Source organism: Oryx dammah, unplaced genomic scaffold (assembly GCF_014754425.2).
Source record: "Oryx dammah isolate SB20612 unplaced genomic scaffold, SCBI_Odam_1.1 HiC_scaffold_28, whole genome shotgun sequence".
NCBI classification, from domain to species: Eukaryota; Metazoa; Chordata; class Mammalia; order Artiodactyla; family Bovidae; genus Oryx; species Oryx dammah.
In genome coordinates this window covers 33,346,103-33,363,888 of record NW_024070212.1, presented here as the reverse complement: position 1 = coordinate 33,363,888, position 17,786 = coordinate 33,346,103, and the positions used below count along the sequence as shown (strand labels likewise).

The 17,786-nt window shown below is 38.8% G+C and overlaps 1 protein-coding gene across 1 annotated transcript in view; it reads left to right on the top strand.

The window, feature by feature from the left end:
- The window catches only part of FAM102B (family with sequence similarity 102 member B), a 79,454-nt gene extending 62,051 nt beyond the window's left edge, over positions 1 to 17,403 (top strand). The window contains exons 6-11 of the mRNA XM_040232173.1: positions 2,364 to 2,467; positions 6,022 to 6,117; positions 6,207 to 6,396; positions 6,495 to 6,622; positions 7,829 to 7,898; positions 13,375 to 17,403. Coding sequence (XP_040088107.1) covers positions 2,364 to 2,467; positions 6,022 to 6,117; positions 6,207 to 6,396; positions 6,495 to 6,622; positions 7,829 to 7,898; positions 13,375 to 13,417 — 631 coding nt within the window. The 3' untranslated portion in view covers positions 13,418 to 17,403. The remainder of the gene's footprint in view (positions 1 to 2,363; positions 2,468 to 6,021; positions 6,118 to 6,206; positions 6,397 to 6,494; positions 6,623 to 7,828; positions 7,899 to 13,374) is intronic.
- Positions 17,404 to 17,786: the final 383 nt, after the last annotated feature.

The following is a 17,786-nucleotide window of genomic DNA, read 5'->3' as shown; positions in this document are numbered from 1 at the left end:
TTTCAAATCCTAAAAGATGACGCTGTGAAAGTGCTGCACTCAATATGTCAGCAAATTTGGAGAACTTGTCAGTGACCACAGGACTGGAAACAGTCAGTTTTCATTCTAATCCCAAAGAAAAGGGAATGCCAAAGAATGTTTAAACCACCACACAATTGCACTCATCTCACACGCTAGCAAAATAATGCTCAAAATTCTCCAAGCTAGGCTTCAACAGTACATGAACCATGAAATTCCAGATGTTCAAGCTGGATTTAGAAAAGGCAGAGGAACTAGCGATCAAATTACCAACAACCGCTGGATCATCAAAAAAGCAAGAGAATTCCAGAAAAACATCTGCTTGTGCTTTACTGACTACACCAAAGCCTTTGACTCTGTGGATCACAACAAACTGGAAAATTCTTAAAGAGATGGGAATACCAGACCACCTTACCTGCCTCCTGAGAAATCTGTATGCAGGTCAAGAAGCAACAGTTAGAACTGGACACAGAACAACAGACTGGTTCCAAATCAGGAAAGGAGTACATCAAGGCTGTGTATTGTTACCCTGCTTATTTAACTTCTATGCAGAGTACATCATGCAAAATGCTGGGCTGGATGAATCACAAGCTGGAATTAAGATTACTGGGAAATATATCAATATCAGATATGCAGATGACACCACCCTTATGGCAGAAAGTAAAGAAGAACTAAAGAGCTTCTTGATAAAACTGAAAGAGTTGGCTTAAAACTCAACATTCAGAAAACTTAAGATCATGGTATCCAGTCCCATCGCTTTATGGCAAATAGGTGGGGAAACAAAACAATGAGAGACTTTATTTTGGGGGGTTCAAAATCACTGCAGATGATGATTGCAGCCATGAAATTAAAGGACACTTGTTCCTTGGAAGAAAAGCTATGATCAACCTAGACAGCATATTAAAAAGCAGAGACATTACTTTGCCAACAAAAGTCAGTCTAGTCAAAGCTATGGTTTTTCCAGTAGTCATGTATGGATGTGAGAGTTGGACCAGAAAGAAGGCTGAGCGCTGAAGAATTGATGCTTTTGAGCTGTGGTGTTGGAGAAGATTCTTGAGAGTCCCTTGGACTGCAAGGAGATCCAATCAGTCCATCCTAAAGGAAATCAGTCCTGAATATTCATTGGAAGGACTGATGCTGAAGCTGAAGCTCCAATACTTTGGCCACCTGATGTGAAGAACTGGCTCATTTGAAAAGACTCTGATGCTGGGAAAGATTGAAGGCAGGAGGAGAAGGTGACAATAGAGGATGAGATGGTTGGATGGCATCACCGACTTGATGGACATGAGTTTGAGCAATCTCTGGAGCTGGTGATGGACAGGGAAGCCCAGCATGCCACAGTCTATGGGGTTGCAAAGAGTTGGACACGACTAAGCAACTGAAGTGAACTGAATGCAAATCTTAAGTGTCTGTATCCCCAAGGACCTAAATAGCATGAGAATTCCTGTGAACTCACACAGTAAGCTAGTTAAGTTGCCACTTAGTGGGTCAGCTTCACGATCCCCCTTCACCCACCTTCCTATTTCAGGTCACCAAGGGATAGTCTCTAAAGAGATGTGATTTTCCTCTAGATATCAACCTCAAAAGAATAAGAATGTTTTCTTTAAAAAAAAAAAAATTGTTCTTAGAAGTCAGTCTCGCCCCTCCCTGCTTGACAGCTTCTATATGGAGACGGGAGCCTTGAGTGAACGAATGAAACTATATTCATCACCTACTCCCGAAGAATCCAGCCCCCAAAATCAATTCTAAACAACTAGGCTCAAAAGAAAAATAAAAAACGAAAAAAAACAAGCAAACAAACAAACAAAAAATAATAAACAACTAGGCTCTTTATTGATTCTCCCTCAAGCAGGTGGCCTGTGTACACAGAAGCAGATGGCAGATAAAACCATAGATAATTTAAGTAGATGGAGCCAACAAGAGATCTTAGCAGCGGAGGTGTGAGGAATCCCCTGCAGCCTCAGCTACAGAGGGGCTTGTGCCGCCACCTCCACGGCACAGACACATCCCTGCCTGGCCTGCGAATTGAGCTGACAGTTGGAGCCCCTGCACCACACTCCTGGGAATACACCTCCCCTCTTTTCTCTGTGGAGGCAGTGTCCTTTCTGGTCTCACTTCTTTTGTTGTGTAAAAAACTTTTTTCCCTCATGAATTTTAATCAGGTTTTGAGAAATGCTTGTACATTATTTTGTTGATTTTTGTCACTTTCATCCACAAAGAGGCGACATTACCAGACACCTTTACGGAGGCTGTGCACTGACCACATAATCCATCCCTTAACAACATTTCAAACTTTCACACTGACCGTCCGTCAAGTTCTGATCCTTGGGAATGTTTGTTTGCAGGCCTCCTTCTACATCAATGTGTATACCAATTGCTGGTGAATCTGAATCTCTGGAAGAAGATAGAAAAGGTGGAGAGACTCTCAAAATTCATCTTGGGATAGCAGGTATGGATGTGTCGCTTACTTGTTTTCTAGTTTGTGAGTAATGGTACTACCCTAAAAGATTCCCAAAGCCCCTCCCAGATTTGTAATTCTGTGAGTATATGTGACTTGAAATGAGCCAATAAGTATTTGCAGAGTTTTAATCATGCAATTTTTCTTTAAGCCAGTGCTTCATTTTGTCCAAAGGTATGTCATGCTTTGATGAATTAAATGCTCAGTGTTGCAGTGACACTCCCGGCCCCACTGTTGGGTGCCTCTGCTGCCCACAGATCCCATAGGACACTACGGGAGTGTCCACATTCCCAGTAGCTTCTGCCAGTCACCTTTCAGGTGGTGCTTCTCTTCCATGAATCACGTGCCCTCTGTCAGTGGTTCCCAAATATTAGTGCACATCAGAATCACCCAGTGGGCTTGTTAAACCATAGATTGCTGACACTGCAGCCAGAGTTTTTGATTAAGTAAATCCAGATTGGAGCCTGAAAACTGCATGGCTAAGTTCCCAGGTGATGCTGCTGCTGGGATCACTTCTCCAGACAAACTCATAGTCAGAGGCTGCCCCCCAAGTGTAAAGCAGGTAAGGGGAATGTCAGGTTGGCTGGGGAAAAAGCACTCATGAGCTTCCTTTTTTATGCCATGCCATGTGACCAGGGTTATTATTTGAAAGAAGAAAAAGAAAGGTGTAGTGATACAATTAATGTTTTCAGCACTCCTTAGATTGCAAAGATAAGGTTTCTTATACGTAATGAGGATTATGACATTGCCTGATTTGAGATCGGTGAATTCTTTGTGACTTTTAACTCTCCTGTTAGCTCCTTCTCTTCAGTATTTAAACATTCTAAATTCTTTCTCATATTGGAAACGAGTCATCAGCCCTATATCATTCTCTATCGCCTGTTCCTCCTTGGGCCCATATTCTCCTCCTCCCTCCATGCCCACCCTCCTTCTCTCACACTTTTCATAGCCAAATTTCTAGGAATAATGTACTGCCCACTTATTCCTAAACACATAAGATTCTGACTTCTGCATTCTGCCCTCTCTTGATGATGTCTCCAAGGATATGACTGTCAAATCTTGTGGGCATTTTTTCTGTTGTCATTTGAATAAATTGGCCATTTATTCCTTCTGGAAACTTTCTCTTCCCTTGGCTCCCACTTCTCTTCTCTAACCTCTCAGAGGCTTCTTTATCTTCTTCCTCCTTCCTCTTAAAATATTGATGCTCACCAGGATTTGGTTCTCTCCATTCACCCCGCCCTGGGCAATGTCATCTGTACCTTCAATTTAACTATCATGTAAACATGAGTTAGTGTGTTTGATTTACAAATTTGTGTTGCCTCCAAAACTTCATCCTGACTCCAGGCACATGTTTCCAAATGCTTTTTGGAAACATCCACTTCATGTCACATTAGACTGAACCCCATCTGTTTCTTTTTTCTCGGCAGGCCTCTAAGTTCCTCATGATCAGGTCTTAATTTATCTTTGGATCAACAGCATAATGGCCAGGGACACAGCAGGAATCTGTGACCAGCGAACGGGTGTCCTCAGGTGTCCTAAATCGCACATGCCCAGCACCTCTTCCTAACTCTTCTTCCTGTATTTTGTGTTGCAGTTATCCTGGCACACACTTCTAGTTAGTGACGAAGTACTGTCATTTGTGCCTGCTCAGCATCTCTCAGCTGAATTATTATGAAAATCTTCACTCCTTCACCTTGTATTCATCCTGCTGCCAAAGTGATTCTTCCCAAAATGTCAATTTAGTCAAGTCATACCCTTGCTTAAAGCCATTGGATTATTTCCTTCCTTAAACTCATAGAGATAAGTCCTTCATTATCAGGCATCTGCTCATCTCTCTTTCCTTCAATCATAATTGGGTATATGCCAGCTTTGCGGAACTATTTGCCTTTCTACAGACAAGACATGCTTTTTCCCACCTAATCTAGCCAAGAAACTCCTACATATTGTTAAAAACCTGGAGTTAATCTCCAACAGAGGTCTTTCCCCCATTACCACATAGTGTTCGATGTGTTTGTCCTTTGGAGCTCTTGATAGCTTCTTTTTGGTGCTTGTATTTTGGTACTTGCCGCATGAAGCATATATTTATTTTGTACCCTTATATCTTGTACAGTATTAGGCATTGACCTGCTAAGAGCTTAATAAATATTTATTGAATGAACATATTTTGAAAACCAGTAAATGGATGAATTAAGATCTGAGCTAGCCCTAGGAGTAAAGTGTATAATTCTTGATATGAACCAACTCTTTTCATTCAGAATCTGCTGTACTGGGGCTTAGGACCACTGTCAAGCAGGACTAGGGATGCTGGTTTGCATATATACCTTACAGTCTGTCCAGAAATGAAAAACCCTTTGCAGAAGGTCCAGGTCACTCCAGTAGCTTATTTGGCAGCATTTGTTGGCCCATCTGTGTTCAATATCATTTATAGAGCTGTTGTTATAATTGTTATATTACTCAGTTGCATTTTATTTTGCCTGTAAGTGAAAAACAGTTCTAGTTTTCAAATATTTCACTCTAATGAAAATGGCCACAGTTCTGCATTCTGTAGAAGAAGCCTAGTTCTGAAAATACACAGTTGGCATCTGGAATATGCACATTATTAGGGAAATAGTAGAAGTGGGTTTGAGACTGCTTTTTTTGTACATTTACTTTGAAACTGAATACTATAATCAATTTCTCCAGAACCTTATTCTCAGTGATATATCACATGCTGTGTTGTTTTAAACCACAGACATTTGTACAAATTATAGCCTAGCACTGCCATCTCTAATGCAAAAGTCACAAAGTACTCTCTAGCCTCCTGTCGTGATAGATTTGGGAAGCAAGATTTCCTCAAACACCACACAAAAACCTGGCAATTCTGTGAGAATTTAGAAGAATCCATCTGACTCCCTTTTTAAAAAATATTTATTATTTATTTATTTGGCTGTGCCAGATCTTAGTTGTGGCATGTGGGATCTAGTTCCCTGACCAAGGATCAAACCTGGGCCCCCAGCATTAGGAGCATGGAGTCTCAGCCACTGGACCACCAGGAGTCATTTGACTCCTTTTTATCAGAGAAATACTAAATATAAAAACTGAAATAGTTTAAGATAGAATGCTATTAAATCTTATGAAAGGTACCATAGCACTTTGGTAAACTGAGGTATTTAAGTTCTTTGTACAGTATTTCTTGCAACACAGGTATTTACATTGTAATGATTTAAAGGAATTTCACTCTTGCTAATGAATTTAGCAGCTTCTGAAATCCATAGATTGGGCTTCCCTGGAGGCTCAGTGGCAAAGAATCACCTGCAATGCAGGAGACCCGGGTTTGATCCCTGCGTCGGGAAGATCCCGTGGAGAAGGAAATGGTAATCCCACTCCAGTATTCTTGCCTGGAGAATCCTTTGAACAGAGGAGCCTAGCAGGCTACAGCCCATAGGGTCACAAAAGAGTTGGACATGACTTAGCGACTAAACAACAACAAAATCCATAGATTAGAATACATATCTACCATTGACTTGTTGACAATAAGAGTAACATCATGTTATGACGTATTGCAGATCTCTCAGCAAAGAGTGCCTCTGTTCCAGACGAACTTGGTGCCTGTGGACATTCTAGAACATCAAGCTATGCAAGCCAGCAATCGAAAGTATCAGGTAGAGGCTAAGAGTGGTGCAGGGAGGGCATGTTTGGTTGCAGTGTATTTGATACTAGTGTTAACAACCAGAATGATTTTCTCTGATAGGGTATAGCTCCTGCCACTCCCGGTCATCTAGTTTCTCTGAGCTCTGCCACAGAAGAAATACCTCAGTGGGAAGTACATCAACAGGAATTGAAAGTATTCTAGAGCCGTGTGATGAAGTTGAGCAAAAGACAGCTGAACCAAGTCTTGATACAGCAGATAAAGAAGATACAGCTTTAGAAATACTCAACAGGTATCATTTTGGATTCATTTTAAATGGGGGGAAAAAAAACAACTTCATTTTAATGACATACTAAAGGGAGGAATTTTTTTTTTTAATTATTTTCAAAGATGCCCAGTGAAGCAAGATTCTGTAGAATCTCAGCTGAAGCGAGTTGATGATACCAGAGTGGATGCAGATGATATTGTGGAGAAAATATTACAGAGTCAAGACTTCAGCCTAGATTCCAGTGCAGAAGGTGTGTAGATAGCCATTAAGTATATGTAAATATGGACTTACCAGGTGGCGCTAGTGGTAAAGAACCTGCTTGCCTGTGCAGGAGATGTAAGGGATGTGGGTTCAATTCCTGGATTGGTTGGGAAGATCCCCTGGAGGAGGGCATGGCAGTCCACTCCAGTATTCTCACCTGGAAAAATCCCGGGACAGAGGAGCCTGGCAGGCCTATGGCCCATAGGGTCGCAAAGAGTCAGACATGACTGAGGCAACTTAACACGCACATATACATATATGTGATCCAGGTTTGAATAATCCATGTGGTCAGTAGTGAATAGGCCGTACATCATGATACTGAGTGTTGCATATCTGTAAAATAAACTTCATACCCATTAAAAATCTGAAGATAACTATACCTTGGGCTTCCTGGGTGGCTCAGTGATAAAGAATCCACCTGCCAAGTAAAGATATGAGTTCATTCCTTGGGTCAGGAAGATCCTCTGGAGGGGAAAACAGCAACCGACTCCAGTGTTCTTGCCTGGGAATTCCCGTGGACAGAGGAGCGTGGCAGGCTACAGTCCATGGGGGGTCACAAAGAGTCAGACACAACTTTGTGACTAAACAACAACTTTATAGTTTATTTGCTAATGGACATTAAATTTGGGAAAGAATTAACTTTAAAAATGTCAATTTTTAAGGAAGCTTTTATTGTACTTTTTAACTATGCATCAATGTCCGCTTTATAATAGATATGTTCATTTGCTTTGTCATAACGGGGCATAAGTACCTCAGGTCACTGCTGCAGTTTGGGAGGTTGGGTGGTAGTCCCTCATTCCCTCCTTAGCATACTGAAGCTGAAAATTTACATGCCACCAATTTGAAAAGTATAATTATTCATGCTGGTGTGACTAGAGAGCAGTTAACAATGGACTTAGTCTCATTATGTAACTGGTTATGAAGAGAAATAATTAAACCCCACTTGAGGAAATTTGTAGGAACAGCTGTCTTCTTTACTCAGCCCTAAGAAAAATAGCTTACAGAAAGTTAATGAGAAGTAACTATTAGGATTTCTTTTAAACTGCCTGTTTTAAAACGTGTGTAGCTCTTGTTTTAAGTTTTTATTTCTTTAACAAAACTGAAATGTAAAATGTTAATTTATTGTAATATGAATATTATTTGACAGTAATCTAATAATCATATGTATAACAAATATTGTCAATGTGTCTTGCAGAAGAAGGACTGAGGTTATTTGTGGGTCCTGGAGGAAGAACAACCTTCGGTAGTCGTCATCTTCCAAACAGGTATGTAGACCAAAGAGTATCTTACTAAAGAGTAGAATGACTTTTTCTTTTAAATGCTCATGGGTGGAAGATGAAAGTTATAAAGTTTGTATCAGATTGAGTCTAGAAAGCAAAGTATTAGTAGTTCCATGAGAAAAATTACAGCTCTTAGTGTAGCGTAGTTTTCCATATCCAGAGTATGTTTCCTTATCCTGAGTATGTATAAAATACAATTTGTATTTTGTAAGTTTATTTGTTGATTTCCTTAGATGTGTTTTTAGGATGTATTAGTAGAGAACTGGTAGAGTATTGGTAGAATAAAATAAGTGAGCAGTTACCCGGGAGTATATGGAAAACAAATATTCCTGGTGGTAGGAACAAATAGAAAGGACTTACAGGCACAATAATTATAATATATAACTATATAATAGTGAATATATAATAATTATAGGTGGTACTTACTGAGCATTTATTAGTTATGTGCTGAGCACCATATATATATTTCATTCAAGTCTTACCTCTTTCAATGCTCAAAAAAATACCATTATTAGTTTTTTAAAAGAGGGAAAAAAAGATAAAAAGAGGTTAAGGTAATTTACCCAAAGAAAGCCTTAAAGCTAGTAAGTGGTAAAACCAGGACTCACATCCATGTCTCTTTTGAGTCTAAAGCCCACTCATTGTACTTAATCATTTTATCTTACTGGCTCATGATTAATATAACCTATGTAAAGAATTGCCAGTAACTAGGTTTTACTGAGGAGGTGGGGCATGTGAAATGGAGTTGTGAGACATGAGGCTGGGAAGTGTCTTGAAGACAGGTTATAAAGGGCCCCTGTTGCCATAACAGAATGTTTAAGCTTCTTGTATACACTGGAGATCCCCTGGTCATTCTTCAACAGAGAACTGGCAATTAGAAATGCCAATTAGAAAAGTAACTGGCCATGATTTTGAAGGTAGATTGGAGCAAGCAGAGTCTAGTAGTCGGGAACAGGTAGAAGAATAAAATTTATAAGGACAGTGATATATGTATGGTAGAGGAAAATGTATTTCTGAATTAAAGAGACAAGTTCACATCCTAACCGACCACTTTCGGAGTAAACCATTTAACTTCAATTGAACTTCACTCTTGAAAAATGCGGTCATATGCCTACTTCATGGAGTTGTTTTAAAATATAAGTGGCATGATTATATTCACTAAGCCCTAGCTATTATTATTTTAGATTATATTCACTAAGGCTTCACTGTATTTTTTAGGAGGAGCAGCAAAAGACACAGTTGCAACCAAAAGGACCCAGAATAATAAATGCTCAGAAGCATGAGCTGTCTCATTAGACTGCCCAGGGGCCACTATTGACTTTACAGTGTTAATAACCTCCCTGTAAGCCTCAGTTTCCTCACCTGTAAAATGGGGATGATAAATAAGTTACCTAACTTACAAGCTTTTTTGAGGGTTAGATCATTGATGTAAAGTTGTTTAACACAGTACCTGGCACATAGAAAGGTCTCAATATATGCTAGCTATTTGTGTTGTTACACAGAGAAAAGATAATTTCTAGTTGAGAAAGAATTTAGCTTTTAATTCTTTAATTTAAAGAATGCTTTTAATTCTTTAAAACCAAATATAAAGAGAATGCTAGAATATTATCACCAAAAGCCTAAAGGGACCATTGGGGTTGAAGTAGATTCATATTACATGCTGGAGAACATGAGGAACAGTGTGTCATGGTGAAAGGAGAATGAGCCAGAGTCAGATATGGGTTCTGTTCCTGTGCATGCTCAGTCACTTCAGTCGTGTCCGACTCTTTGCAGCCCCCTGGACTGTAGCCCGCTAGGCTCTTCTGTCCATGGGGATTCTCCACGCAAGAATACTGGAGTAGTTGCCACTTCTTACTACAGGAAATCTTCCCGACCCCGGGATCGAACCCGCATCTCTATGTTTTCCTGCATTGGCAGGCGAATTCTTCACCACTAGTGCCACCGTCCTGGCTTAGCCATGATTGCCCAGCTTAGCCTTAGTGATCTTGACATATTGCATCTCTCACTTGCTACCAAGAAGACAGCTGCATCCCTGGAAGAATAACACACACAGCCCAACACACATGGGCTGCCTGGGTTGGGTTTAGTCCCAAGCTCCACCATTTATGAGCTGTGTGTCTTTGGTAAGTTACTTCACTTCTCTCTGCCTCAGTGTCCTCACATCTAAAATAGTGATGATAATACAACCAACTTCATAAAAGTTACACTGTTTAAATGATATAAGACACGGTAATGCTTAGGACAAAATCTGGCACGCAGTAAGCACTTTAGTACTCAATCAGTTCATTTCAGTTGCTCAGTCGTGTCCGACGCTTTGTGACCCCCACGTCAGGCTTCCCTGTCCATCACCAACTCCCGGAGGTTGCTCAAACTCATGTCCATTGAGTTGAGGATGCCATCCAACTATCTCATCCTCTGTCGTCTCCTACTAATTAAAGGTCTGTCTTTCACAATTACTATGGCAGTTAATCTATTTACTGTCCAGCAAGTACTTGCACACATAGGTCTGTCCATAAATAGTGGGTATTCATCAGAGAAGCTAATGTGTTAGTGTTAGATATATTATATAAGATAAACTAGTAGCACAGGATAAAACCATGATCATTTACCTAGGGCACAGAAGAGGCACAAGTAAACCGAAGTTCCAACAGGGAACCTGTGAGATTGAAGAGAACAGAGCAACAAGTGATAGAGACTTGGGGAGGACTGTCTGCAGTAATCCTTTATAAGTCTAGCAAATACAGCCTGGCTGGCTCAGAGCTGCTTACAGAACCCTGCATGCACCTCCTTGCTTGCCCTTAGGACATTTAATTTCTGTCAAGTAGTCTGACTTCATTCCTCTGTGATCTCTCATCTCTGACTGCTTTTACACTTTTCTCTTTATCACTGGTTTTCAGCATTTGGTTGTGATGTGCCTTGGTGTGTTTTTCTTTGCATGGATTCTGCTTAGGGTTCATTGAGCTTCTTGAATCTGTGGGTTTACAGTTTTCTTCAAAATTGGAAGCACTCCAGCCATTATTTTTCTCCACTTCTTCTGATACTCTGGACTTACAAATTCTAGCCTGTGGCATCCCTGAGCTCTGGCATGATTCCTCCACTCTTAGAGACCACCTCACTGTATTGGGTTCTCCCTCCCGGCACTGTAGGCTTGGAGGATCCAAAAGGAAATGGCTTCAGGCAGCATGCTGGGGCAGCTTGTCTGGCTTGCTTGCTTTCTTTCCCTTATCTCAGGACCAGTCCCATGCTGCCTGTTGTCCAGTGTGTGAAAACTGTTGCTTCATATATTCTATCCAGTTTTCTGGTTCCTATTATTCCATCACTTCAAGAAACAGAACCGTTTTGGGACATCTGAAAGCCACTGTGTTGTGGTGCTTACCAGGGTTCCTTCAAATTCTGATTATCTGCAGACATGAAAGAGTGTTCACTGGTGTTCTGTTGAATATGTTCCTATTTCTTCTTTAGAATGAATCCATTAGAAGAGAAGTCCCTGAGCAAGCAACTGAGAACTCCAGTTCAGCCCATAGTGGACTAGTAACCACAATTACTAGTGGTTACTACTACTTCCATTTTTTATAATTTTAAAATTTCCTCTTAAAATTCCATTAAGGGCAGAGACCAGTCATGGTAGTTACTGCTGGTCTTACTGATCTCTGGCATGCTCAGAGTGAAATGTCAGGCAGTAGCCCCTGTTATCTTGACCAGTGAGGAGATTGGCGCCTGGTGTTAACTTTGAGCAGTGATACCCTCCGTGCATGCAACTCCACTTTCGCTTTCCACCTACTTATTCAGGAGGGATCATGGAAAGGGTAGAAAGATGCTGATCCAAAAATAAATCCAGTGCCAACAAAAAGACACTGTTTACAGTGCTACTGAAAACCTTTATTAGGGGAGTTTGGGTGGGTTTGTGTGTGTGTGTGTGTGTTTTGCTGCACCCCACAGCTTGTGGGATCTTAGCTCCCCAACAGGGATTGAAATTGTACCCATGCCATCAGCAGAGTCCTAACCACTGGAGTGAGTATGTGTGGTCACAACTCTAACTCTTTCTGACTTTCTGACTCTTTGTGACCCTGTGGACTGTAGCCTACCAGGCTACTCTGTCCATGGAATTCTCTAGGCAAGAACACTGGAGTGGGTAACCATTCCCTTTTCCAGGGGATCTTCCAGACCCAGGGATCAAACTTGCATCTCCTGCATTGGCAGCAGGTTCTTTACCAACTGCGCAACCTGGGAAGTCCAACTCTAACCACTGGACCACCAGGGAATTCTTAGTTTGGGTGTTTTAAGTATTACCTGCCCTCGACTCCTTGCTTGGTACCTTGCGATAAATGCTATGCTTTCCTTCAGCACAGACACACACAAACCTTATCCTAGACCAAGAAACAATAGAAGGAACATGCATGTTTATTCCATTGTAACATAAGGCCAAGGCACCAGGTGCATCAAAAATAGCAAAAAAAAAAAAAAAGGCAAAAAAAGAAAATCTGTTGATGAGGCCTGTTATTTCTAAATACTTTTATTCACAAAGCCTGCAAATTTTAAGTCTTTTAGTGTTCTCCATATTTCATTAATAGAGGTCAGATAGTACCTGGCATATTAGAGCAAAGGCTAAGCTGCTGTAATAAAGAGACTCCAAAATAAAATGGCTAGCCTGGAGGGACAAATTTGCCCCAGAAGTGATTCACTGATGCAGGTACCTCTGTTTTGTCCTTTACCATTCTCCTTAACCTGTGTTGGCAAAATTGCTACTCGTCCAAGGCGCAAGCAATTTCCCTTTAAGTAAGTGAGGAAGAAGTTGGCATGTCTCCATTCATGTTCCCTGGGGGAAACTTAGTCACAAGGCTACACTTACAGACAAAAGAGTTTAGGAAATGTGCTCTCAAGCCAAGCAACCTGTACCTAGCTGAAACCATGGAAAGGGGTAGAGTAGATGTGGGAGACAACCAGCAGCCTGACAAACCAAGCTTGTAAAGAAATAAATCCCTCTTCAAGATCATTTCCCCCTTTAATCTGCATTTACATAGATATAATTTACAGTAGGACCACTTACAAAGACATTTGCATTTGACTAAAATAAATTTTGCACTTCCAAGTTAAATATGTAAAGACACCACCACACTACTAATGCTACTAGAAACTGTCATCTGTTAACTCAGTGCAAGATCTGAACCACCAGAGTCAATATATTTCAGATTTATATATAAACATGTTTGCAACAGTATGTTGACACAGTAAGAATTTGGAAACATAAGTATGAGGTGATCAGGAACCAGACTAATCCCAGTGCAGCAGTTAATAAACATTTAAGACTTAAAGTACTTTCTGTGATACCTATAAGCCTTGTGGATATCAAATCAAGTAGAAAATGTCTAATGCACTCTTTGGGGACAAGGTTAACTGGAACAGTCTCAAACACTGCAGCTCACAAGTTTGAAGTTTTGTTTTGTCTTTTCCCTATTTTTAGGGTGGGGTCTGGAGCTTATGAACAAGTTGTGATCAAACGCTAGAAGTCAAGCTGGTGAACTGACGCTTCCCTGTGGGTTTAAGATGTGGGCAGTTGAGCTATTAAAGCACTTTATTCAAGCACTTAGAGCAAATGAACCTATTAAAAAATGAAGCATGTTCATCTATCAAGAGGAAAGTCAACACTGATTTCTTCTCTGAAGGTGCCTACCACTCTCCTTTCTCACCTACCAACAGGGAACATCGGAATGGTAGTGCCAGAGCAGTGTGCCACATGTGCTTATAGGAACACGGCCTCTGTGGTCACTTCACATAATAATGAAAAGCCTGCTTTTTCTGTAAAAACATCCAATGGGAAAAAACACCATACATCTGAGTATAGTTTTAGTGTTTAAGTGTCAAACCTGTGATAGACATGTTCAACCGATTCGGCTCTAGCTTTTAAATCTTGTGTTTGAGAGACAAGAAGTAAAAATTAATTTAAACTATAAATTCTGCCAAGAATAGATATAATTCCTGGGAAGGAAATCTTCCATATTATACTCCCTACAGTATTGTACTAAATTCATTCACTCTTCTTGATGCAATAATTGATATAAAATTGTGGGTGCTTGTGCTTTGGGAAGGTGTTATACTACAGTTTAAATATGTAAAATGCTTAATTCTAAACGAATCAGTCATAAACTGAAAAACAAGTGTGTGTTATAAGTCTGAGATACATGAATGAGTATGCTATTATTATGCAGTATGTGTTATTACTTGTTAATATTAGATGAGCTGCAGAATTCCCATTAGTGCTATATGAAAGACTAAGAGAAGTATAAGATTCAGTATGTTAAGCTTCCTTAAGATGCCCTAACGTAAGAGCTCTGTTAGCTAACCATAATATCTGCTGGGTTTAGGAGTCAAATTTTAGAACAACAGGAGGAAAATTGAGATGCGGTCAGAAACAAAACTGCCTTTTCTCTGAAGATTCAAGCTTACATGAAACTGAAAATTATTCCAAGGAGGTAATGGATAAAGAACAAGGGATAGACGCTTGACCTTATGGACATGGACCCGTTGTTTTCAGTTTTCTTCTTTGCTGCATCAGAAATCAGTTATTTTGAGGCAAGAATAGAATACAACATACATCAAGTAGAGCTTTTAAAGTAAGAATATCTGATCTGGATCCAGTTAAATAGCACAGCAGATAAACCTCAAGAGTTTTTCCGGTCTTACATGACAGTTTGTGTGTGGAAAGATCTGTTTTCTTGGACTCAATTTAGTCACTGAAAAGAATGTTGCTCCTATGGAACCAGTAATTCCCAGTCCTTAACTTTCAAAACCAGGTCCAAGAAATATAGTGTGTTAGAGTTACTTTGGTCTAGTATTTCCATGTTGGCAAAATAAGGGAAAAAATATTTTTAAAGAAAATTTATTTTAGTATCCAAATTTAAAGGTTTGAAAGTTTTTGAATAATTCATGTTAGGGTTTTTTTTAATATTTCAATGATTGGGTATTCCAAATTAATTCAGTACTACTTTTATAAATAGATGCTGATTTTTTTAAAGAGATAACACCCTATTTGGGGATATTTTGAATGTTGAAAGATAGAATTTTCTGACTTATTAGTTAAACTTTCTTGTTAAGATTTGTTTTGAAGAAAAACACTGACCTGAACATTTTAGTCTAACCAAGGAAAATGCTACCTTAAGTGGTAAAGACTTGCTGTCTATGAATAAACAGGTGAATTGATCCATTCATTATATATTATGGGAAAAAGAAAATCAAAGTTTTTAAGAAAGATGTGAAGATATTGTTTAGAGAGATATTTAGTATGACGTCTTAAAAACATATTTTTCTATTTTCAAAATATTAGTTCTGTATTTTTTATTGGCATCTCTACAGATGATTTTGCAGTTTTGAAAGTGATTATTAAAACTAGATTGTAACTTAGGTTCCATGAGAATGTTCTTCAGATACGTAAGCGATGCCATGGTTAGGACACTGCCCCCATCTTACTCATCTCTGACTGCCCTTGGCCCAATACAAGACTGGCTCTTGGTAGTTAAGATGATAGAGAATTATTTTTAAAAAACAAAATGAGGAGAGATTTTGAAAATCGTGCCTTTGATTGAGCAGTCACCAGATACATCTTGATTAATGTAGTAGTAAATATAACCAATATTTTAATAAGTAGAAACATTAGGAAGAAAAAAGATAACAGTGTCCTCTGTAGTCAATGAAAGTCTGGATTTATTTTATTCTATTTTGTGTTTAGTCAGCATACTTTGCAACTAGATTTCTTTAGATTCATTGAAAATATTTGTTGAAGGACCTGTGTGTCTTACTTTCTAGTTTTTCTTAAACTATTGTACTATTAATATCTTAACCATGTAGCTATTCAAAAAAACCTGCTTTACCAAGTCCACTTTTGTTTCCATTTTGAGTTTAGAAAATAAATTTGAAAACTTAGTAAATTTTTAACTTAAATATTACAAATTTTATTTTTTTAATATTAAAATCTAATATTTATATCACCTAGTCTTGGAGAATTTGCAGATGTATAACTTTTTTCTAATCTTCCCTCGTAAAAAGGATTCATGATCTTTTAAAACTAAGTATTTCTGATCAGATAATGAAGTGTCTTAAATACCTTGGTGGGGGGGCACTTCCTGTGACTTGTGCTGGTGACCAAGATTAGAGAGAATGTGAAGGGTCGATGAGGGCAGAGGAGGCCCTGGGCCGTTAATTTACACACTGACTGTCGACTCCCCTTTGCAATGGTGGTGGTAAAGGCTTCTGTATACAGACAACTGACTCAGATTGGTTACTTAGCATCTGAGAAAGTCTTTACCAAGAATCCTTAAGTCCACCAACCCATTCCAGCAAAATACTATCAAAGTAATGCTCTCCAAACTAGATTCTTCTGTATGTGCTTTTTGTTTTTTAAATAAAAACCATGAGCCACCGGTGTCTACCACTTAGCCCATTTGTTGCTAGAAGGAAAAATAATCTAGCTTCCAGTCAAAACAGATTCAGTTGTCAATGAGTTTTGATATATTAAAAACATCCAGAAGTATTTTTAGAATTTTAAGATTTCCATGCTAATAGACTACTTGCAAGTCCATGCTAATAGTATTATTAACTACTTCACTGAAGTTCTCTGAAATGTTACACTTCCATTACATATGATAATGTTCTGAAAGAGACTAGGCTCATATGACAGGATTACATTTTAACAGATCTTTAACTGGGACAGTTCAGAAATTATGCTTGGTCAGTTCTCCTGGATGGTACGTCATGTTAATATAACCTATACTATAGTTGAAATTGGGTTATGCCATTACTCATATGTTGGCTTAGGTACTGTACATAGTCTTAATAACTGAGATGTGAAAGAATATGAAGTCTAAAAATACAAAGGATGAAACAGGCCTATATTAACCTGTTTTAAGACTGCTTTGGATTTAAAGGCCTTATTCCCTTATATATGACTTTTCAGAATATAATATATATACACAGTATATTTTAAATGGTCATGTGGGTGATCTCTAACTACTCTCCATGTGACAAAATGTGCAACATTTTTATGTGGACAACAAACTCCACATTCACAAGCGTTTATGTTCATCCTATGCATATAACAAAGAATTCTCTTACTGATAATGATACTCATTGACCAAATATCATGTACAGGAAGACATTTAGGGTATATTCAGTTTGGTTTTTTTGGAGATATGTCTTCTTTGGGGGATCACCTTCCTCTTATACATTTACTTGGTCCTCTGGAAGTTGATAGAGTTGTGGATAATCATGTAAATACTTATGAGTAAAATTTTATTGAAGTGATTCCATTAGTATTCTAATCTCTAATACATGGAAAATGACCTTCATATTTATATTTTTTGTTAATTGTCCAACTATTAATCCAGGAAATGTTTTCCTTTTTTTTATTTTACCAAAACTAATTTTTTATTGTAAAATATTTGAGTAATGTAAAGGTGAATCTTACACATGTTCAATAAAAATCATATCTTAAAGTTTAGAATGTTGTTTATCCTTTAAAATTTCAGTTAAGATTCTGTCAGAAATCTACCAGATTCTTGCCAACAAAAGAAAACCAAAGGGACAGGACGAGTGTATAACTTCCCTTTATTTATGACCAAGTAGTATACCAGGTTTATAGACTTCTCTACAGTCCTATGAGCGTGGACTTTGAAATGAGACAGACCTGAATTTGAATTCAGACTCCCCTCAGAACCTGCTTTCTAATATAGCATGGAGGTAATACCACCAACTCTTTCTGGTTATGATGAAGAACATAAAAGCTAATGTTAGGAATATGCCACTTAGTAGGCACTTCAGTGTTTGATCAAGCTAAAATTTGTCTCTGTGTAGCATCTACGTACACATCTTAATTCTAGTGTT